Source organism: Trachurus japonicus, chromosome 1, assembly GCF_045865225.1.
Source record: "Trachurus japonicus isolate A0001 chromosome 1, Traja_1.0".
NCBI lineage: Eukaryota > Metazoa > Chordata > Actinopteri > Carangiformes > Carangidae > Trachurus > Trachurus japonicus.
Window position 1 is genome coordinate 10,050,208 of NC_140907.1, and position 22,758 is coordinate 10,072,965.

The following is a 22,758-nucleotide window of genomic DNA, read 5'->3' on the forward strand; positions in this document are numbered from 1 at the left end:
TGACAGAGAGCAGGCATCTCTCTGGAAACTGTTTCCAATAGTTTTGGCTTCACATGTCATTTGGCCTCATGGCCTGTAGGTGTCGCGCTGGTGAGCGGATGTTTTTCTGAGGAGGAGGTGTCTTGTGCATCAACTGAGCGCCTCTCTCTTCGTACATCTTCAAAAACCTGCTGGAAACTCGCACAGAAACACTCACCGGTGGAACCTGCTGCACATAACCGAGCGAAGATGTTCTGCAGACGGGCATGGCAGAGAGTGGGGCCGCTGGCACGGACAGCGTTCAAACCTCTACCCCGAAACGGTGAGTCGGGTTGTTTTATAGTTAAACCGTTCGTTTCTTCCATTTTAAGTATGTGAATTTATTTTGAGTTTTAAAACCACCGCATGCACGTGCATTTTAGCAGCTTGATCGGAATGAATGGATTTTATAGAGGCTGTTTCTCTCTTTTACTATCCAAATGAGGGTAGGACTTTCTGTCCTTAGGCTACTTGCAAAGCCAGTTCTTTCAAATGCATTTTAAAGTGATAGTCTAATGTGTGCAGCAGTGACTCACTTTAATCATTAAATGTTATTGTTGTAAGTGAAAGTGTGTAGTTCATAGTCATAGAAACAGTTGCGTTAATGGGGTTTCCATTGTGCAGAGTGGAGCTGCAGCAGTCAGTCACACAGGAGGAGGTGTGTCCTGCTGTCGGGAACAGACAGTTCTCACTCTGCTTATGAAAAAGTGCTTCACAAAAAGAAAAAACTAAACTAAAACAGTCTTTGTGATTTTAGGTATGTTTAGGCTACAGAAAGTGCAGCTACTTTATTATAGTAGTTCAGACTTTCATATTTATAATTCTTTTTTAAAAAAAAAGTCCACATGTCCATAGGAGAGTCAGAGTAACATGCTGTCCTGGCACTTTTTTGTAAGGAGCAAGGCCATATGGAGATCAGCTCCTCTCTGCACATGTTGGTGAGAGAGAGGCTAATATTAACAATGCCACATGCATTTTATTAAAATCCAGCAGCCTCTCTTACACTCTCTTTACATTAACGTGTATGATTCAAGCCTCATTTTTAGAGAGTTTGAACGTGAGCAGAGGGGGATTTGAGATTCGATCACTTGTATTTTCAGGACGCTTTATCTTTTTCACGCGTTCCTGCCCAGATCATCCCTCACTTTGTGGTCTGAGCACATGGAATTCAGCCTGAGGGCAAACTGCTCTTTCAATTTCCTGTTTTAAAAACTTACAGCCGAGTCCTGACTGATGCTGCAAAACCCAAATATGATATGGAAAAGCCACAGATGGCCAAGTTTGGGGATTTTTTTTTTTGAGCAAAGTAGATCAGGACAACTGTTTGTAACTTTGCAGCCAATGGAGTGAGAGTATGAGGAGGCAGATCTGAAAGCTGCAAGCTACTGCTGTCCTCTAATTACACAGCACACAAAAACAGCACAATAGACTGTAGATGGCATTTAAATGCAGCACGGCAGCCATGACGGTTCCCCTCATGGCTGTCATGTTAAGTCAGCCTACTGTCCTCTGTTGCTCTGTCTCACTAAGCACATGGAACCAGACAGACAGAGGCAGGAGAGAGAGAGTGCACGTTCAGCCAACGTGAATGTTCACATGTGTCACCGCTTCCCATCTTTGTTGTTGCCTGACATGCGTGTCCATTTTTACAGGCTTGAACCTCACTGCAGGGATTAACTGATTACCTGTATAAATAACCTGTACTTGGCCTTGTCCCTGCATGGCGCTGCTGTGTCATGGGTATTAAGAGGAGGAGGGAGAAAGGACTTAGATTGGCTCAGCATCCATGATGGGAAAATGTTCAGCTCTGCTCTGAGTTTTGGTTGTTTGCTCGAGTAGCCAGCTGTTAGCTTAGCTTAGCAGAGAGACTGGAAATATTGGGACTTTTTTCTTCTTCTTGAAGTAAATGAAAGCAAATGCATTTCCCCAAAATTCTCACTGACAGTGGAGACAAGCAGTGCCTGTTTACATACAGCAGTTACCTAGCAACATCATCCATATCATGTAGGGCTGCTGCACAATTAAGTGTAGTTGAAATCAGAATATTTGCAATGTCCATATCACAGGAGCTTTTTTTTTTATATATAAATGGAAAATGTGTCACAACATTGTTGTGCATTGTTAGCACAAGTTTTGTGTTGCTATAGACACTTTGGACAGCAAATGATATTATCAAGACATTCATACAAGACCCAGCAAAAATTACATCATCAACTTTATATTTTTTAGGTAAAAAAGAAAGTCCAATCCAACTGAAATTGCGATACTGCAGTCACTATTGCAATTGCAATTTCTGCCTAGACCTTTTCAGAGAGTATAAACAAAGACAGGTGTGGCTCATTAGAAAACGCTCTGGTACACTAAATGGAATGGAGCCTTAATTAGTATCCTTGGTAACACCTGTATTTGTTTATACTCTCTGAAAAGGTCTATAGTAATGACAGCTGTAAGTTGAAGTTGTGTTTCTGGCCACCTGGCACATATAGGCTACAGTAAGTCACTGTTTTATAGCAGTGTTTGTGGTTTCCGTCCACTCCCAGCTGCTAAATTCTCCATTATGTTGTTCAGCCAGTCAGTGTGTGTCTGCTGTTTGGTGCTGAGCTGGTGGTGCACAGTAAACAGCTCTATCTGAGAAAAAATACATTTGGGAATCGAATGGCTGAACAATATAAAATCACTGGAGCTATAGATCGTTGCACGTTCATCATGGGTGACCTTTACATACACTGTCACAATAAAGAGCTCATCGAGGTCCTCTGACTCAGTACTGCTTCTTGTGTTCAACCAGAGCCAGTTTAAATGCTCTGTGACTGGTTAAAAGTATTGTGAATCCAGCTGTCAGTCAGGTATTTGTGTTCACAAAAGTTGGCAGTGGAGAAGTTGCAAGGTGAGTTGTGATTTACCTGAACACATAGAAGAACTGTGGCCAAGTACAAAAAGGGGCGGGGTCTGCCCGTACATTTTGTTCCCTCGCTGCTGCAGCTGGCCTGCTCAGCTTACTGAGTTAACCATGTGCACACACACGGAGGGTGTATGTCATGCTAAGGATATCATATACACTGTTCATGTCTGTGCTCTTTCATGTGTGTGTGAAAGAGAGATCTAGGTAGGAAGAGATTAAACTAAGGCAGTGTTTAGGATGTCGGGTGGATTTATTTATGGCGTCCTCTGCATGCACCACTGGCAATCCTCTAAACACCAGTAAATCTTTTTACAGGACGTACAAGCAGCTCTCCAATCCACCACAGCAACAATAGCCTATTAAGAAGCCTGTAACAGATGCCCCATTAGTCCTGACCCATGTGTTTAGGACTAGTTCACATGAATTCAAGTCCACTGGATACTGTTGAAAGAGTTTGTTCTACTGCAGATCTAGGATTGTCGAGCAGGAAGTGTTTGTGTGTTTGTCTGTTTGTCTGTTTGCGTGTATGCTGCCAGGAATTTAATTTAAGGGAGAATTTGGTGTTTAGCTTGGCTACAGCTAAATCTTTCCATCTCCTCTGCTACCAGTGAGCAGAGCTTCGTTGTGTAACTGGATTAACAGACATGTTGACCATGTCAGAGCGGCCTGATCTTCAAAACGCCGCAATATTATCAAATGAAAATTCAGTTTTCTTAATGGCACTTTTTGATTTAGCATGTATAACCTGTGTTCAATCAGTTCAATTATTTGCAAATGACTAATGAAGCTTTGTATGAATGTATCCATGCTGATGTGCCATGCTAACCCTGAGGCTCTGCTCCCCCGTGTTTCTCAGTGGTTCCGGTGCGACACATGGCCTTCGGGGTTCCTGGTGGCTCCACAAACATGACATACTTCGTTTTGTGTGGAGGAGGTCTCACTGCTGCAGTCGTCTATGTAAGCATCTATCTTTTTTTTATTTTTTTTAACATGATTACATACTTTCTGGAGCTCTAGCAACAACGGGTTGATGAGCCAATCAGAAGTCAGAAGGCTCTGAGCCTCCCTTCTGATTGGCTGACAGTTTTCTGAGCGATCAAATGAAATTCAGGAAAAACGCTAATCCTGTGAAGATGGACGGTGGGTCTTGGTGGGTGCGGCTTAGTGTATGGCAGAATAGGTGACTGCCCTGTTGTGACATCACAAAGTTACAGAAGTCCTGACAGCTTGTTTTAATGCTCAGTTTCTGAATACAGGCTAAGCACTTTGATATTTTCACAGAGTTAATACAGCATCTACACCTGCTATGTATTAAAAAAATACATCTCACTATAAAATATAGGACCTTTAAGACAATGTATGTCATCCCTTGGTCCTTATTCCAAAAAAGTAAAATGGAAACATTTCAACACTGTGGTTGAGTGGTTAAGAGCATGTCCCATGTTGGTGTTACCCGAGGCAGTGATAGCTGGATCGATTCCTGACTGTGCCGATCTTTACTACAAGTCATTCACCGAGTCTCTCTTTCCACTATCCCCCAAAAAAATCTTTAAAAAAAATGGAAACATGAGAATGTGATGTTTGGCTCATTTAATTTGCTTTTATCCTGCTGTAGGTTTATATATTATATTGTACTATGAGGGGTTTACTGTTGTAAACATGCAGCCTCAGAACAGACTGCTCAGTGTGGAGTAGACATCACCACAGCACAGAGAATGTTCTGTGTGCTTTTAGACAAACTCTGCCACATGCAGTCATTGTCTGAACAGACTTGTTCCCTGTTTACTCTCAGACTATTGGCAAATCACAAGTGTGTATTAGTTGTGCTGGTTCATGATTGCCAGAATGTCAGTGTTGAGTGGTATTTTGCAATACGCTAACCATTTAACACTGTTATCATTTGGTGTGTGAAGGAATGTAACAAGTGTGTATTTTGCCCTCCTTCTTTCAGGCTTACAAGACGGTCAATGGTGACAGTGAGCGCTATGAAGACAGATTGGCCAGTGTGGCTTCCCCAGCAAAGGGTCAGTTGCCCACACACACATGCATACACACACACACATTTAATCTCCAGAGCATATGTTACACTACAAGAAACATCAAGCTGTGTGGTTGCATTTCAGACCTTCATGTCTACAGAATGTTGAGACTTTTACAAGATTATGAGTCTACAACTATATGCTACCAATGTTAAGCAGGTAATTATTTTACAATAATTAGTTACGGATCGATTTGTCTCAATACAGAATTTAGTCATGTGACTATTTTGTAATAAAGGAAAGTGCTGGCGGCCACCAAAGTGATTTACAATTTAATGTTTTTACCAATTATTTATCTTCATGACTTTGTGGATTAAAGTGGCAGACAGCTGTAGTAGCTTGGATGTGGCAGAAAGTAAATTCTAAATACATTTTCATGAAAAAAACACTTTATACTACTTTATACTATTCATGAAACTTAATTCTCTTTTTCCCTGATCACATAATGACATTGAATCTGACTGTGTCAAAACACAGATAACCAGATAATGATAGTTTTGCTCCCTGACTTTTTTTCTTTTCTTTTTTTTTTTGGCCTTTGTAGCTGTTTCATCTCAGACAGACGAAACAGAAAAGCAGAAAGTCTTGCTGTATTTCTGGTTTGGTTCTGGTTTTACCACTCAAATATCAAACACGGTTGACTGATCACTCTGAATAGCTTTATCTGCTTGTCTGTTTTGATTTCTGTCTGCAAATTATTTTGTCCATTCAGCTAGTTTGAGCCTGGAGAGGTTGTGGCTCTGCGCCCAGAGCAGCTAACTAGCCTGTAATGGGGATGAGCAGCTACTGGCACTGGTTCAGTTGTGTGCACTTTCAATAGAGTCTGAAGCTCTAGTCCCAACATATTATGTCCTAGTCATATTATGTAACTGAGCAAAAAGAGTCACAGACACATCTGCAGCACAGCACACTGTACTGTAATAGGGATTCAAGTGATTTTGATTGAGGTTCAAATTTCCAGATGAATTATCTGAGGACTCATCACTGGGTGCCGTTACAGTGCAATTTAGTCTCCTTTAGGTGACAATGAGGTGAGTTGTTGGATTTGTGTGGCTACTTGGTCACTTAAGTGTCCTGTTTGATGTGGTTACTGACAACTTAACCTCCATTTCCATATGAAATAAAAGAAAACATGTGATCATAATGAGTCTGAATGGATGCTAAGCTTCAGTGTAATAAACAGCATTAAAGCCAAAGCTCACTAATGTAAACAAGGTTGTGATCATGACTGTTACTGTCAGGTTAAAGGTTTAGTCACATTTCTCTATATGTACAGTACTGTCCTTTAGTTTCTTATTTAAGCCTGTTGTTACACAACATATTTGTGTCAAATTAAATGCATCTGAACTGAAGTTTATATTGAAAGCCATTCGCTCACTATACTACAGATTACATCACTCTAAGCCACAGTTGTTTCTCGGCTGTAACACATCCATCATATTGATGATAATGATCTGTGATCTGTGCTGCTGTGACCACATTATCATTTCAAAAGCACGACTCTGGTGGGACTCGAACCCACAACCTTTGAATCTCTTCCCCAGAGCTTAGCTAGAAGTCCAATGCGCTATCCATTGCGCCACAGAGCCATGTGGTGGACAGCTGTCTGAGGCAGCACATGGACTCTCACAGGCACTGACGGCTCAGATTCACTGCTATACTGATTTTTCTTGTCTCACTGTTGCAGTTAAACAGCGATTGCACTGTTTAATCCATGAACACAGAAAACATATCCATCATTGTTTGTTTTTTGAGGGTTTTGTCTATCTGTATAAACCAAAAGTGAATTTTCCTTTAGCAGGAGACCAACCAGCTGGTGGCAACAGTGACGCTGTCAGCAGTTATTTCTGTCCCACAGATGACATGTTAGGATTTAGGATTATCCTTCTCTTTACTCATATTATGTTGACAGTTTTAAGAGCAGCAGAATGAGCTCTTAGACCTTTAAGGCTTAAGCTCTTTACCTCCTTGACTTGCAGGTGTACATTAAAAGCCCATTTTGTTGGACTTACATTGCCATGAGGTTCCCGAGTTTATCTGGGGGTGGCAGAGATAGTTGAGGCATTCGGAAGAACAGTTTGACCTCTTCACTTAGAGCTCATCATGGACGTGTTTGTCTCAATTCCTCTTCATTCAAAGTTTATTTGTGCCCAAACGCTATTCTGCATGAAACATGTACTACCAGTCAAAAGTTTGGACTCACCTTCTCCATGGTTTTGATGTCTTCAGTTTGAATCTACAATAAAAACACTGAAGAAGGAACACATATGGAATTATGTAGTAAAAGTGTTAAAGGGATAGTTCAAAATTTTGGCAAATTGGCCCCTTGACATAATCCCTATAGTTTTAGGAGTAGGTTTGTTACCTTTAATTGTCCTGCCCCCAACAGGAACGCACATCAGCGTTTTGCATGAATTTACCTCTAAAACAACTTGTATTTGATGAGATTGATGATCATGAGGGAAACCAAGAAATCCCATTAGCCTCCGTAGCGTAGCTCTGAGCAGCTCATGGCTCTGCTCCACCGTTCTAAAAACAGCTTGCACCGACAATTAAAGGTAACAAACCTACTCCTAAAACTACAGGGATTATGGCAATGGGCTAAACTATCACTTTAAACAAAGCAGAATATGTTTAAATGTTAGATTTTTCTAAGTACACACTTTTGACCTTCTGTCGTCGGCTTCATGAGGTCGTCACCTTTTCTAACAGTCTTGAAGTAGTTCCCAGAGATGCTGAGCTCTTGTTGGCCGTTGTGCCTTCACTCTGTGGTCCAACTCATCCCAAACCATCTTAATTGGGTTTAGATTAAGTGACACAAGTAACACTTTTGTTTTAATTAACATTTTTGTGTTTACTATAAAATTCCATATGTGCTCCTTCATAGTTTTGATGTCTCCTGTATATGAATCTACAATGTATAAAGTACTAAAAATAAAGAATGAGAACGTGTGTGTGTGTGTGTCCAAACCTTTGACTGGTAGTGTATGCTGACTAGGTCTATATCTGTCATGCATTCATGCAGTTCTGTTTATCACCTCTCTCCCTCTCTCCACAGTCTCTACAGCAGAGGTGGCACCAGAGGCAGCCGAGCCCGCCCCGGTGGAGGAAGCAGAGCCGGTTGTCGAGGTCAGCACCGAGTTGGTGGCGGCAGAGACGGCCGCCGAGCCCGTTGCCGAGGCCGTTGCCGAGGCCGTTGCCGAGGCCGTTGCCGAGGCCGCGTCTGAAGAAGCCTCTGAGGCGGTGGTCGTAGAGGAAGCTGCTCCTCCTGCAGCAGAGGAGGAAGCTGCTCCTGTCGCCGCTGCAGAGGAGACGCCAGCAGAGGCCCCAGCAGAGGCAGAGAGTGCTGGTATGGCGGCAGCAGTAGATGAAGTCCCTCCTGCTCCTCCTGCCGAGGCTGAGGCTGAGGCCGAGGCCAAGGCTGCCCCTGCTGCTGCTGCAGAGGCGGCTGCCGCATAAAGCTGTGATGGTGCAATGTAGCTCCACCAGAAAGGAGGGCGAGGAGTTAGATGTGCTGTGTCCCACCTCTCTGGGCCCAAGAAAAAAGGACTCATGAACCCCTTTATTAATAAAGGAAAGGGAAAACGTTTAATTTTCACTTCCGCTTGGTTAGTGAGAACCAGTGAGAGGGGGGTTCATCAGTCCGCTTTTCAAGTGCCTCTCTTCCCCCTTACCTCACCCCAACCTCCAGAGCCAAACCATAAGATTTGGCATTAGGCTGTCGGAACAGATTTGGTTTGGAAAATTCAATTTCCATTGAAATGATCTTCACCAGAGCAGAGCTAATCCAAACCATGGTTTGGCTGATGTACAGTTAATAGAGGAGTGTTGCAGTAGATGATACAATAGAGCTGATAACTAATGTTGTTCTCTGTAAATTAATATTTGAAGTGCCCTTAAACACAAGACACAGTCCTGCACCATGTTCCTTTACCTATCTATCTAAAGATGTCAACAGGATGGATGCAGTCCATTTAAGAAACTCAACTGTTTCTTTTGTCATCCTTTGCACTTGGTCTTCCTCCGCAAATTGTTACTTCCAGCTATGTCCCATGAATCTTTGCTTAGGTTAGGATTATAATGCAAACACTAGGGAGATCAGCCTACTTCATGCAGATCCACCTTTCCCTGTGAGGTGTCACCAAAAACCAGCAAACGCTTCTTTTCTAGTTCCTGTCTGGTGTTGTTTAAAATCCTATGAAATGTTCTTTTTTTCTGAGAATGAGTCCGAGTCTGATTTTCTCTCTCCCTCATTGTCTTCATTTTACATTTTGTTTTTGGCTCACTGCATTCAGATACTTATATTTCCATTATTACCTATATAAGTAATCTCTCTGCAGCTACACCAGCCAGCCACCAACCACCTAATAAACTCACCCATGTATCTGCATCATCACAAATTTTTTCCCAGTCTTTTCTCAGAAAGCCATTTTTGTCAGACACTTCTCTATATATTGTCTTTTTAACTGTGAAACTAAATTTTCAGGGAACACTACGGTAAAGACAATTGATAACTTTTATGTCTGAACATTGAGAGTTGTCATTATGATTAAAAGAGTTACTGGATGAAGATTGAAGTGTTTCAATAAAGACAAAGTTACTCTTTTATGGTTCTTTATTGTATTTTGTGGTGAATGTATGTATAATTCAAGCTATGATTTTTTTCCCCCCAATTGAATATTGTTTGCATTTATCTAATTTCTGGGATTTTTCTTTACAAAACTGATTCGTAATCAATATCTAATCTGTGCAGGGATACATGGTAGCATAGTTACTTTTGCTTTGTGAAGACTGTGACTCAGGAAATGTTGTAATAATTGTAGATTAGATCTAGAAAACACCCTGATCTGTAGACATGCTTCCCCACCTCAAGAATCCCTGTGCCACATTCATGCTCTGCTCAGCAAGCTTTAAACAACTCCACTCAAACACTCTGCACCGTTTCCATTGTTGGATCATGGATGTGTATCAGCCTTTTATTTACAATGACTGGTGACTAGTGCAGTTCAAAGCTGCCTCGCAGACAGGATAAGCCTAATCCGAGATTACAGTGCTCATTTTTAGGGTGTCCTAGTGATTGGCCAGGGTGACGGGACATCATAGGACACTGTGTTGGCAAACAACACCTTTTACTATTTGGGAACAATCGTTTACCAACACATAAATAACGGTACTCTATTTCCTCAGGTCATTACACACTTTTACTTTTAACTATTTTTTCCACTTCATAGTATTTTGATATATTTATACTTATGGTATTTATTCTTATATTTACACTTTTAATTTTGTCTGAGCTGATTGAAACAAAATTCATTCAGTTAGACTTCTGAATGACGATAAAAGTCTAAATGCCAAGTAACAAAAAATCTGTGAATGCTGCATGGAGATCCAAATCCCTCCATGGTTACTCCATGTTTGTGAAAAGCCATTCAATGTTCTTAAGAACACTTATTCATCCAAAGTGCTCACGAGGTCTACTTTCTGTGTCAGGACACTTTCTAAAAGGAGAAAAGGGGCATGAACTGGGCAGGTAGATCTCCTGTAGAGCCCTTCCTGAGCTTGTCGTGCCTGCAACCCTTGCAGTGGTTAGACATGTGGTCAATGTAAGTATACAGTCATTCATACAAAAAAGAACATCACAAGGAAAATAATGGACTGTTTATCTGACAGAAATGGATTAATGGTGCAGGATGGCTTCCATTCACATAGATAAAATGTTTAATGACAGCACAGGGATTATGAAAATACAACACCATTGCATACATGTTTACATGATATAGTGTTTCTCTCAGCCATTACTTCCTGTCCTCCTTCCCCCACTTCAGAGTCTATGCCAGATCTGCTCACTGCTGTGAAGATCTTGGCCGGCTCCACGGTTGAGATCGCAGCAGCTTCTGTCGGTGAGACGAGCCTGGTGGAGGCCGTCCGGCAAATAGAGGAAGATGGGAATGGTCTGGAGGTGGCAGAAGCAGAAATCCTGGAGGTGGCAGATAAGGAAGCAGCTGTTACACCGAATGAGGAGGAGCTGAAGTCTGAAGAGGCTGCTGCTGCTGTTGAGGAAGTGGCTGATGCAGAAGTTGTAGAAGCTCCATCTGTTGAAGAGGTGGCAGCAGAGGAGGAATCTGCTCCAGCTGAGAAAGTGGAAGAAGAGGAGGAAGCAGCAGCAGCATCTCCTCCAGAGGAAGCTGCAGCTTCAACACCCACAGCGGAGGAGGTGGGAGAGGCTGCAGCTGAGGACCAGGCCCCAGACTCTTTGACAGAGGCCTCACCTGAGGAGAGTGTGGAGGAGGTCACACCTACTGAGGAGGACACCGCCGCTGAAGCTGCTCCACAGGCCGAGGCGACACCTGCTGCTGCTGAAGCGGAGGAAACCTCAGCAGAGGAGGCAGCAGCTGAACTCGTGTCGACTCACAGTGAAGATTCGGTTATGGAGGCCGGTCAGCTGGCAGCAGCCTCCACTGAATCTCAGCTGGAGGTTCTCACAGCTGCTGAACCAGAGTCCACATCAGAGGCCCCATCAGCACACGAGGCGAAGCACTGCCACTCCTGCCACTCGGCCTCCTCCGCTGGAGAGGACGTGGTGCCACCTGCTGCTGCTTTGGAAGAGGAGTCGGTCAGCGAGGGAGAGCAGGATTTAACACACGAGGCCAGGGAGGCGGTGTCACTGATGGAGGGACAAAGTAAGATCACACTGGCTCCCAGACAACAACTTCTATTTTAGCATCAACTGATAATTGTATAGGTCAGGACAATCAGCCACAACAATAAAACAAAAAGGTGACTGTTTTTATTCTTATGGCTGTGTGGCATATATCCATGGCCTATTGTGAATCATGAGCACTTTGATTTAAAACCAATTTGTATTTTTAATTTGTTTCCAAGGATTAATGGCTTGCCTAAAAAAAAAATTTAAAAAAGTGACAACATTAAAACCAGTGTTTGTTAGCACAAACAAGTTTATCAAATTACACCATTGCAGGTGTAATTTTAATGGCTCGCAGATTGATTATCCCTCTGTTACCGTACCAACTTAAATAATTAACTACGGTAAGGGTTGAATGTGGAGAGCTTTTCCCCTTATGGGTAACATGGGACTTTAAATTCCCATATTTGGCATTCATAAGGAGCATAAGCATTGATAGTTTATTAATACGATTAAATAGTTCTAGCCATATATTTTAATTAAAGTATGTACACACAAGTATGTAACTCTAAGTGTATGTTTTCAAGAAGTGAAAAGAAGTCCAGTTGCTTCCAGTTTTATCACTTAGGTACACAGACAAACAACTGTAATTCACAGTCAAAACAACAGGAGGCTGGTGTGTGAAGAGAAACTAAATGACAATATTGTAAAACTAGTTGTAATATAAAATATGTCTTCATAGGAAACATTTATAGTGTATTACATTGTAATTACATGATGAACTTTGTTTATAAATGCTAAATAGGGGAACCAGATTTTCATATTCTTTGCTAGGAAGACTTCAGGGTCTCAGCCACTGGATGGCAGCACAGTCAACGTTTGTTACAACAGCCACTTACCTGTGACTCACAGGTGTAACTAATGACAGTAATTACTTCAGTGAGGTAATAACACATCGATTCACAAAGATGATCAGCCCTAGATCTTAATTAGCCTTCAAATAAAGGTGAGAGGGATTTGATAGACCTGAGGATCCTGAAGAGATTAATGAAAGGCAGGTGCAGTGAACACAGCACCATGTTAGACTGAACCAGCCACAGAAACATGAAGTGTAAAAATGTCAAATAAATCAACATGTTTTGTTTACATTTAAGTCTCAAATGCATAATGTACTGCAGCTATGTTGATAACCACTTAACTACCGAAATCTTAATTCATAAAAATCAGAGTCTGCTCTGTATTTGACTCTGACCAGATGAATCTCTGCCTGTATCCACAGAGCCAATGGTGTCTGTCTGGACTGTAAAAAGCTGTTCATTGATGTAATAGTACAGTTAAGAAGGTAAACAAGATGAGCAGCACAATCATGAACACTGAACTAGAAGTAGTGGAATGGATAATGGATCCAGGATAAGTGTTATTCTCAGATTTCTCACATTTAAATGCACCAAATTTGTTAGAGTAAGTGTTTCATAAATGCACAGTTTTATTTGACAAGTGTCCATTTTACTTTGGGTATTTAAATCAAGGATACATATAGCCTAGCTTGCAAAATAATCTAGTCTTTTTAATGTATCTAGTGAATATCTGCTGTACAGATGTACTGATGCTGTTTCTCTTTTTTTTTGGTGCAGCCACAGAGACGATGGTGGTGGTGACAGCCCAGTCGTGACATGACAGTGTGCCTTCCACAACACTCGCCTCTCTGTCAAGCAAGCTGGGATGACCCATGGAGACAACACAAACAGAACTAGCCCCAGGTTTAACTGATGTGTCCTTTTCTGAGATGGTATCACAGCGTTTCTTGTATGTTTGTTCAATCTGTATTAGCATTTGTGAAATGATTCCTATTGTGTCTCTTGTCCTCTAGGTGCCACTATTGCAAAGCTTTTCATGACCAGCTGAATAGTATGTGCTGTGAACTTTTTTTTTTTTTTTTTTAGAAGTGTTATAGGCAGTGGAAGTGGTTTGTTGATATGAATGGTGTAATAGCCCAGCAATAATTTCAAGTTATACTGGGATTTTTAAGTGGGGGTGCACACAGCTCAAATGATACCATACAGATTTGCATTCCCCCATTTATGTCATTGTACAAATAAAGGATTATAATTTTTCTGAAACACTAACTTATAAATAAATTTATTAAGTGTTGCCTCCCTATAAGAAAGCAACACAAAAACACAGAAATACTAATGAACTAATTAAAAATATTGCACCAATGATGATAGCTACTGGATATCAACCGATTCCACCCGTGTTCATATTTTGGTGCACACCTATTTTTATGTTGATGTTGTCCATACTTTACCTCCTGCAGGCTAATGAGGTTGATAAATAGGCCTACAGAACAATCCAAGCCGATTTGAAATTACATATATTGTACCTTTCTCAAGATGATCATATTGAACAATAGCAAGCCTCCATGTCTCTTAAAGTTGCAGATGGATCATTTGGTGTATTTGTAGCTATATAGCCTACTGCATGGACCTCTCATATATCAACTACATAGTAGCGACATCAATATATAGCCAATCCGTTTGTTTGTTTGGGTTTAGTGCAACATCACTGTTGTCATAACAACTTGTTCACATAGACACACTAAATAAAGTCAGGTTTAAACATTAACTGTTTTGCTGTGATTGAAGTGCTGTTTTTCTTCCTGGCTAATTGACAACTGTGCTCATGTGAATGTTAGTTTACCTTTAGCTTTAAGGAGCTTATTTGAAGGACTTCTGACTTTCAAGAAGAAATAAATAAAGAAAACAGATACTTAAAAAATCTACACATGGCATTTGTAGAAAGTTAAACTCTTTATAAAGTGACATGGTTTGTCTGGTAACTGTTTTTAATTGCACCTTGTGACGTCAAGGGTGTAATTTGTCTGGGCGGAGTAAACTGACAACCAAATCAATTAACCAGTGAGTTGGTTAGTTCCAGATAAACTGGAGTGAATGGTTAGGGGGAGAGTCCAAGTAATTTGACAAATTTGAGCATTTTATATATAAAAAATAAATAAATAAATAAATAAACAAACATCAGGTAACGCAGTAGTAGTTACTTTTATAATTGAGTTACTTTTTGGAGAAGTAACTATAACTAATTACTCTTTTCGTTTTTTTTAACCATCGTGCCCAACATTGACATAGAGAGACACAGAGAGTAAGTTAGCAGCCACGCAGCGGCGCCTCTATGCATGTATCATCCCACATGAAGCACCGGGAGCACCGAGGCGGTCACGCTGGTCCGGCCGCACGCCGCAGGCTCAGGGGCTGCTGGCTGGGAACACAGGCGGCTAACGTCGGGTTAGCTGGCGGTGCCGTCGTTAGCAGCGGGACTCCTCCGGCTGACAGCTACTGCAGGGCAGAGCCGTCCGGAGGGGAGGAGGAGAGGTTACTGGATGTCACATATACACACACTCACTCTCTCTCACACATACACAGACACACGCACAGAGCAAACTCCCTTTAGCCAGCCAGCTAACGTCAGGCTGCTCCCTGTAAACTAAGTTGGTGACCAACAAGAAGCAGAAAGAAAGAAGGAGCTCCCTCACTCACGGTAAGACAGTCGACCTGATTAGCATTAGCCACATGGTTTATCTGGTTTCAGTCCTGACGGCATGTTTTTATCACTGTGCTAACTCGCCTAGCTAATGTTAGCTAAGTTAATGTCAATATTCAGTTTTCTTCCCGTTCAACCGTCCTTTATTTATTTGCGACGTGTTCTCACTGTTACTTTCCCGCGGAGCGGAGCCTGAGCCAGATAATGTTACTGCCAGCTTTGTATACTATCGTCTAATACGTGTTTGTAAATAAAGGACGCGCAGGCTACTAGTTCATTGATAAGGTTAGCTCCGGTGGACAGCAAGTGTTAACATCGCAGCAGCGGGCAGTTTCTGACAGTGGCTGGGCATGCAGAGTCCGACCTCTCTGTTGTGTTTTATAATCTTTATTTGTAAGTGAGACAAACAGGCGGGGAGCCAGCCGTGTGATGTGTTCACGGTCTTGTAATTGTTACGAACTTTGCTCTCTGGTATGACCGCGTATAGTGGCACTGTTTCATGTGTCCGAGGTTGTTGTTGTTTTTTTACCACAAGCAAACCAGAACAGTGTCAACAATACTGAAACTAGCGTGTGAGTGCATGGTTTCGTTGGCCTGCCCGTGCCCATGATGTAGTAACAGGTGTATATGCTAGGCTATAAGCCATTGATGCTGGTGGCATATATGTGTCAGCATGGTAAAACCTTGTTAGTAGCTTTTGTCATTTTCTCATTGCTTGTTGAAAAGGCCTATAGCCTATAGCCTAACGATGTAGTGCCACTTTTTGATATTTATGTAATTTAGTTTGTATAGATCAAACTAACGTTAAAATGCTGTAGCCACTAAGGCTATGTTGTCTTGAAAGTGAAGCTTCATACAGTAGAGTTGTTTTGGCACTACTAAATTATTGACTACATTTTTAATTAATAATCTATCACAAAATCAAACACTTTTTAGTGTCTATAGGTCCTCCAATTTTTATTATCTTTATCTTGACCACTTTCCTGTTGATACTATTTTTGAAGTGTTTATTAATAGGCATCATGTAACCACTTAGTGTAGTGCAGTTTTCTTTTCTAAATTACACATCCTCAGGCTGCTGGAAGTTACAGTTTTGATTTTGTGTGGTGAAGTAGTGTTACTTAATGCATGGAGTCCCGAGGCCTGGGCCTCCAGTGGGAGGTGTGGTGGAGTTTCTGTGCTGTATACTGGTAAATGATTCACCAAACCGCATTTTGCCTGGCCGTTACATCCTGACCTGCACTGTGAGCCGACAGATGAGGTTTCTGCTGGCTGGGTGGCTGTGTTGGAGCAGAATCATGAAATTAGAAAGATCAGATACATTGGTGCAATAGAGTGTGCCTTTCCACTCCCAAATCTGATACTTGATATCTTGTGTTGGCTGATAGCACTGATCAGATACCGTTGTCACAGAAAAAAAAACACAGCTGTAAAGTAAACGCACGATTGTGTGGCATGGCTCATGTTAGATTAAAAAAAACAACAGGTGCGTTAATGCTGCAGGAACTTATTTTGTTTTCAAACTTTTACCGTTAATCATATAAAAATAATATCACATTGATGTGATGTTTACCATGGAAACATTTCCTTTGCTTGTTAATGCATAATGCATTATGGGGTCATCCAAATAATATGTTACCACTGAAATACTAGATGCTCTAGTTTGCATTGTAGAGCAAGCATTTCAGAAGAAGAGTAACACAGTTTGAGGACATAACAGTAGCAAGCACATTACAGTGAAATGTGTCCATATGATTGGATATCAAATAAATCTTGCTATGCATTTGCTCGTCGTGTCATCAGTGTGTGTGTGTGTTGGTGGAGGGCAGGGCAGGGCACAAGGCAGGGCGTTGTATCTTTACCAGCAGCCCCAGTTACTTGGAACAAAAGCTCTGTTGTTGAAAGATCATGTGACTGTGTGTGTGTGTGTGTGTGTGTGTGTGTGTGTGTGTGTGTGTGTGTGTGTGTGTGTGTGTGTGTGTGTGTGTGTGTGTGTGTGTGTGTGTGTGTGTGTGTGTGTGTGTGTGTGTGTGTGTGTGTGTGTGTGTGTGTGTTCATGTTCCACCCTTGTCATGTGATCTGTGCTCAGGGCTGGGTCTGAGAAATGCTGAGTCGCTCTCAGAGTCGGTTCCTTCCACTCAGGGAACAGGCAGGCAAGGAGAGGAGATGGATGGTCGGCTGGATGGATGGATGGATGGATGGATGGATAGAAGTCAGACGGACAGAGAGAGAAAAGAAAGTTTCATGGCTTCCTCTTACCTTGGAAAGGAAACTCAACCCATGCTTGAATTCTCCTCATTTTCTCTGTGTGGATTTTTAAGCAGCAGACATGTAAAGATGCCGGTCTGTGTTATGAGTCACGTCAACTTTTCCGTGACAAGGCAAGTTTGTACTTTCTACCTATTAATTATAATGTGTTCAGTCAGTGGGATGCCTTATAGAGGGAAAGTTGCCCTGTCTATGCTCCTATCCTGACTATGCTAATGACTCACCATGAGCCGGGAAAATATTATAATCAAGTTCTGTTGTTTGTCACATTGGTAATGAAGTTAAATGTGAACACATTTCTTTCTAAGACATGTAAGTCCATCTCATGCAGGATGACTTCAATCGTAGCAATAATACTCCGACTGTTCCTAGAGTGCCAGCATGATTAGTGGCCAACTGTAAGGAGTGGGAGGGCACATCGATGGACTGCTTTTCACTCGTGAAATGATGAATATCTTTGTTGGATCAAGACAAGTAAATGCTGCTAGAGTCCAAATGAAATAGTTTATTGACATGGTAATAATGGAAGAACTCGACTTATTTACTTTTGAGTTTAGAAGTGGTCTGGCAGCCACGTGTTTGCAGTCGCTCTGCAAGTCTTGTAATACTTGTTTGAATCAAAGCAACCTGTTGGTCCTGAACTGCAAACATATCCAATGTGTTTGCTTTGTGTGCATGTGATCAACCCATTTCAGAAGTCATTCATACTGCATGTGACAGTGGTGACAATGAACGCATGCATTGTGCAGTTGTTGGAGAAACTGCATTTATTCACCCAAACTAAGTTCTCTGTCTGAGATCTACACTGTGATTTAATACCGAGTCGATGTGTGTTGACCGAGGGGAAAATTACATTACAGGCATCACACACAGGACTTTGCACTTCGGCACACCCTCTGCCTCTGACTGGCGTCCTAATGAGAAGAGTTACATCGGCTGGAGATAGACTACAAAAACCCAGTGTGTCACAATCTCCAGCTTCTCCATGAACTTGCATAATAACGTCTGACAGGTTAGCAATAAAATAACAGCACATAGTGAAACACATACAGGTTTCTGTGCTCAGCTTTACATGAAACAATCGGTAAAGCATGAAATATGCAAAATAAGTTGGAACAGGAGTTTTTTTTTTTTAAATCTCTCTGTGGTCTCTACAGTTAAACATCAGAAAAGAAACTGCATGAAGTTTCAGCCTGTTCGGTCCTGATTTACAGGGTCTCATGACGTCCTTCCATAAACAGTATGTAAAAGTCTGTAGATGAATGCCTGCTGTATGTATTTGAATAATTGAACAGAGGCTTTCTATCTAAGCTAAGAGCATGCTAGTCTCAGTGACAGAGGGAACACTGGCACAGCACGGTTCATCCATTATACAGCAGTTAGAGCAACTGAGCATGTGCTCATACACACCATGTAAGAGGACGTTGTGTACGGTCAGGCTGCTTCAAGAGATTTGTGCAAATTTCAAAATGCCCTGCATGCATGAATTTTAGGTCTTTTGTTTTGAAATCATCATGCTTTTATTTTGAGAAATGTTCAGAAATTGAAATTTCAGTGAGGCAGAGTCGTTCTTAATTCTTGTCTTTGTGCATACAGAAGAATTTAAAGAATTTGTGTGTAGGATTATCCTTAAGCAGAGGGTGGGCGCCCTGGGCTGTATAAGTTGAGATGTGTTGTGGTGGAAAAGGAGAGTAGCACAAAAATCAAGAGCCCGCCTGGCCTGCTTCAGATGAACTAGTTTAAACAAGTGTTATCTGAGCAGGGAGCACAGGAGTTTCCTATTTGTTACCTCTCAAAATTTACACAACAATCAGTCCCTGACTTCAAACATCCAGGTTTTGCAAGCTTAAATGAAAACTGTCGCCGTTTGATTTTATCAGTTGAAGCTATGGTATATGAGTTTGTTTAAAGAAAACTTTGCCTCTGGCTGGCTAACTTATGCTCCTGACGGCTGCATACATGATATGTTATAGACTGAGGCTGAAGCTCCATATCCTAGGTGAAAGGATTCGAAGAGGAATAAAGAAGTGGCATTGTTTATTTACTATAGGGCAAAGAACGCTATAAGTACCACACGGAACAATGTAAGATCATTTAGGTTCCAACTTCCAACATGACCCTGTTTGACTCAGATAGGATACTTGGACAGACAAGGCGGGTAGATTCCTGCTTTATATAATATGTGTATTTTCAAAACAGTATGTTTCATTTTTGATGCCACATGTAAAGGACTTTTATGGTGTTTTTTTGATTCTTCTTGGGGTTAGAGTTAGCGTTTTACTGGGATTTTTGGAAACTTCTTCAAAATCAATAACGACAAAACCACTAAGATTACCCCAAACTGATACAGTGCCTATAGAAAATCATAATACCCCTTTGAAATAGCAAGATTATTGCAGGCTGAAATCAAACCCCAGGTTTATTTAAAGAATTCACCCTTATAAGTTCAAACTAATTAATAAAATGGTGAGAGTTCTGAAAATTAAACCAGAAGTAAGCAGAATTTTTGTGTTAATATAAGTCTTAAATAGTTCTGACCGCAATCACTTACATAGAGTGTTTGGTCTGAAACACGGGTCTGTCAGTCACTCTGCTCTGCTGTAAGCCGAGGAGAAAACTTTCCTTGTATCCTACAACCTTTATCCAATGAGGAGAGAGAACTGTATAAAGGGGCGGTCCTCTCTGTGTGTGCAGCCAAGGGATGCGCGTGAATGTGGTGATGTAGGGACGAGGACCAATAGATCCATGACGAGGGCGGGGACTGCTAACTCCATCCGCTGACAGGAAGTTAGCCAAAACGACCGGATCGCTTACTTCTGCTTTAATCAAATTAAAGAAATAGAATAACAGAGTTGGAAAAGTAATCCGTCCCAGTTCTTTTGGCAACATGTTTAGGATCGTTGTGATATTGGAAGATGAATGACCTGCTCATCCCAGCTGTCTAGCAGAGGGACGCAGGTTTTCCTCAAAGGTTTGGGTGCACTAACTCTGCAGCATCGATTTCCCCTTCAATCCTGACAAACACAATGCTGCTACCACCATGCTTCACAGTAGGTGTGGCAACAGAACGACCCAGGTGTTTTTTTGAAGCACTAAAGCTAAAGACTGATTGTGGCACTTGACTTTTTCAGGAAATGCTTCTTTCTTTCTTGCCACGCTTCCATAGCCTACAGGCCAGCTTTGTGTGAAGCTTGTGAGCTTGTTGTCACGGGGACAGACTTGTAAGTCCTTTTAAAGTTGCCGTTGGCCTCTTGGTAGCTTCTCTGATCAATGTCCCCCTGGCTCAGTCATCCGGTTTGGATGGATGGCCTGATCTAGGAAGAATGTTGGTTTCCACTTATTAATTATACTCTGAGTTAGGGCTGCCCCCGACCAAAGAGTTTGTTGGTCGACCAGTAGTCGTCACTTATGGCGATTAGTCGACTAATCGACCCCCCACCTTGAGGGGGAAAAAAAATGGTTTTTTTTGTTTTTTTTTCTGCCCTTGGTCTGGTTGAGAATTAATTAATTAATGCTCGTGACTCCGATCGTGTTCCGAGATTCAACAACAAGCCAGTCGGGTTTCACCGTTATTACCGGCAGAATGCCCGTTTATCACCAATAAACACAGTAGATGAGGAGTGTAAAAAGTTACTGAGCTCAGGCTGTGTGACTGGTGCGGGGGTGGGGGTCCGCGGCGTGGAGCGGTGCGGGCATAGACATATATGTCTATGGGTGCGGGTCTCTGACTGCAGCGGGGACTATCCTGGATCCGCTCCGTGACACGGGACCGGGGCTCAGACAGCACCCGCTAATGGTGACAGCGGTGATACGAGAGAGACTGCCGTGCCGTGTAAAAGAAACAAAACAATAAAAGTGTCACGTCACGACTTCCTGTATTTGGCCCTTCAAAATAAAAGCCCCATAACCTTTCATATACAGTTCAGTCACTGATGTTGGCTTAATTTTGAAAAGACACGGCTCCAAATGTCCAGTGCTTGGTCGACTATTTGGGGGCAGCCTTACTTGAGTGTGGTGCTCAGAAGGGATAGCTAAAGCCTTTGAAGTCTTTTTGTAGCCTTCACCTAACTTGTGCCTTTTTACAACTTCATCCCGCAGGTCTTTTGAAAACACTTTCCCAACAATGTCTGGTTTTATTCTGAAGTCACCATAATGAGTATATTTGATGTCAGGTGGGGGGCAGACAGTAGCCTGGTGTCTGATGTGAAAGTTGATTGAGAAGGTTTATAATGGTTTATATTCTAATGGGCTGAAACCAGGTATTTATTTTTTTTAATTGCCCAGAATGGATTTTCAATTTGATGAGGAGGGAGATATTGTGTACATAGACATTAGATTGAATACTTTCTAATTTCTGGGGTATAATGTGACAAAGGGTTCAGGTTTTGGCAGGGTATGACTTTCTATACTCTAGGCACTGTAGTTGTATGAAGCATCGGCCCCTGCAACAAAAGTGATCTTGGGAATAGTGCTGGGTAAGGCTGCTACTATAGTAAGGTAGCTGTACATGCTCGTATTTGTATCTTATTGGATGTTTGAGCAGACAAGGACATCTCTGCTGTTGTGTATTTGAGAACAGACACCACCCTCTATTCTCTTCATATGTGGATCATCTGTACCTCTGCAGTAGGCTAATACAACCTCACACTGTCATTTCTGATGTTGCAAAGTTGAGGGTGGAGGGGCGTTCTGAACTTCAGACACTTGTTTGAGGATTCAGAGTTGCACTTGTTGAGCAAAGTCAGAGTGGAGGAGCAGCAGGTGACGGCGTGGTGCTGTCTGTGTTTATCTGCCTGTCTCTCTTTTATGCCCCAGATCTCCCTTTGTCTGATATCCTGTTGTCACCACGCACAGCACTACACAACAGGAACTGAAGGCCCATGGTTCCTAGCAACTGTTGCCATGGATCCAGTCAGCCCTGCCTCAGCCGTCCACTGGAGTGTGTGTGCGTGTTTTTGAGGGAATAACTTGGCTTCCTGTCAGTGCATTTCTTCCTGTAATAGCAGACAGGCACTTCCTGCAGGCCAAGATCAGAGGGGAAGACATGAAAGAGATGCAAGAGATCTTTGGCCCTTAATGTGGCCTTGGATTAGAGCTGGGAGGGACAGAGGCTCTGCAGGTTTTGAAGCAGGAGCAGTCTACATTCACAAACTCCTTTTTTCTACTGTGTAGCCTAGTATATAGACAGTACTTTAAAGGAATAGTTTGGCATTTGGGGGAATACACTTGTTTATTTTCTTGCCAAGGTTGGGATGAGAAGATGGCAAACGGTTTGGAAGTTGTACACGAGCAAATTTCCCAAAATGTTGATATATTTCTTGAGCCCGACA

General features: G+C 42.0%; 2 protein-coding genes and 1 non-coding gene across 4 annotated transcripts in view; 2 read left to right on the forward strand and 1 right to left on the reverse strand.

The window, feature by feature from the left end:
* The first annotated feature begins 80 nt into the window (after nucleotides 1-80).
* Nucleotides 81-13,778, forward strand: mgarpb (mitochondria localized glutamic acid rich protein b). The gene is made up of 6 exons (XM_085766499.1): nucleotides 81-301; nucleotides 3,777-3,877; nucleotides 4,872-4,944; nucleotides 8,018-8,308; nucleotides 10,785-11,639; nucleotides 13,237-13,778. Exons 1-6 carry the CDS (start codon nucleotides 229-231, stop codon nucleotides 13,272-13,274), a joined length of 1,431 nt encoding a protein of 476 aa, XP_085622625.1. The 5' UTR covers nucleotides 81-228; the 3' UTR covers nucleotides 13,275-13,778.
* On the reverse strand, nucleotides 6,457-6,548 carry trnar-ucu (transfer RNA arginine (anticodon UCU)). The gene is given in 2 exon segments: nucleotides 6,457-6,492; nucleotides 6,512-6,548. It is a non-coding gene; the product is annotated as a tRNA-Arg (tRNA).
* Nucleotides 13,779-14,758: 980 nt separating the features above from the next.
* Nucleotides 14,759-22,758, forward strand: part of elf2b (E74-like factor 2b (ets domain transcription factor)) — a 38,059-nt gene continuing 30,059 nt past the window's right edge. The window contains exon 1 of one of the 2 annotated variants that reach the window (XM_085766640.1): nucleotides 14,759-15,157. The gene's annotated coding sequence lies outside the window, so the exon portion shown is untranslated. The remainder of the gene's footprint in view (nucleotides 15,158-22,758) is intronic. The other variant, XM_085766724.1, reaches the window with a different exon arrangement.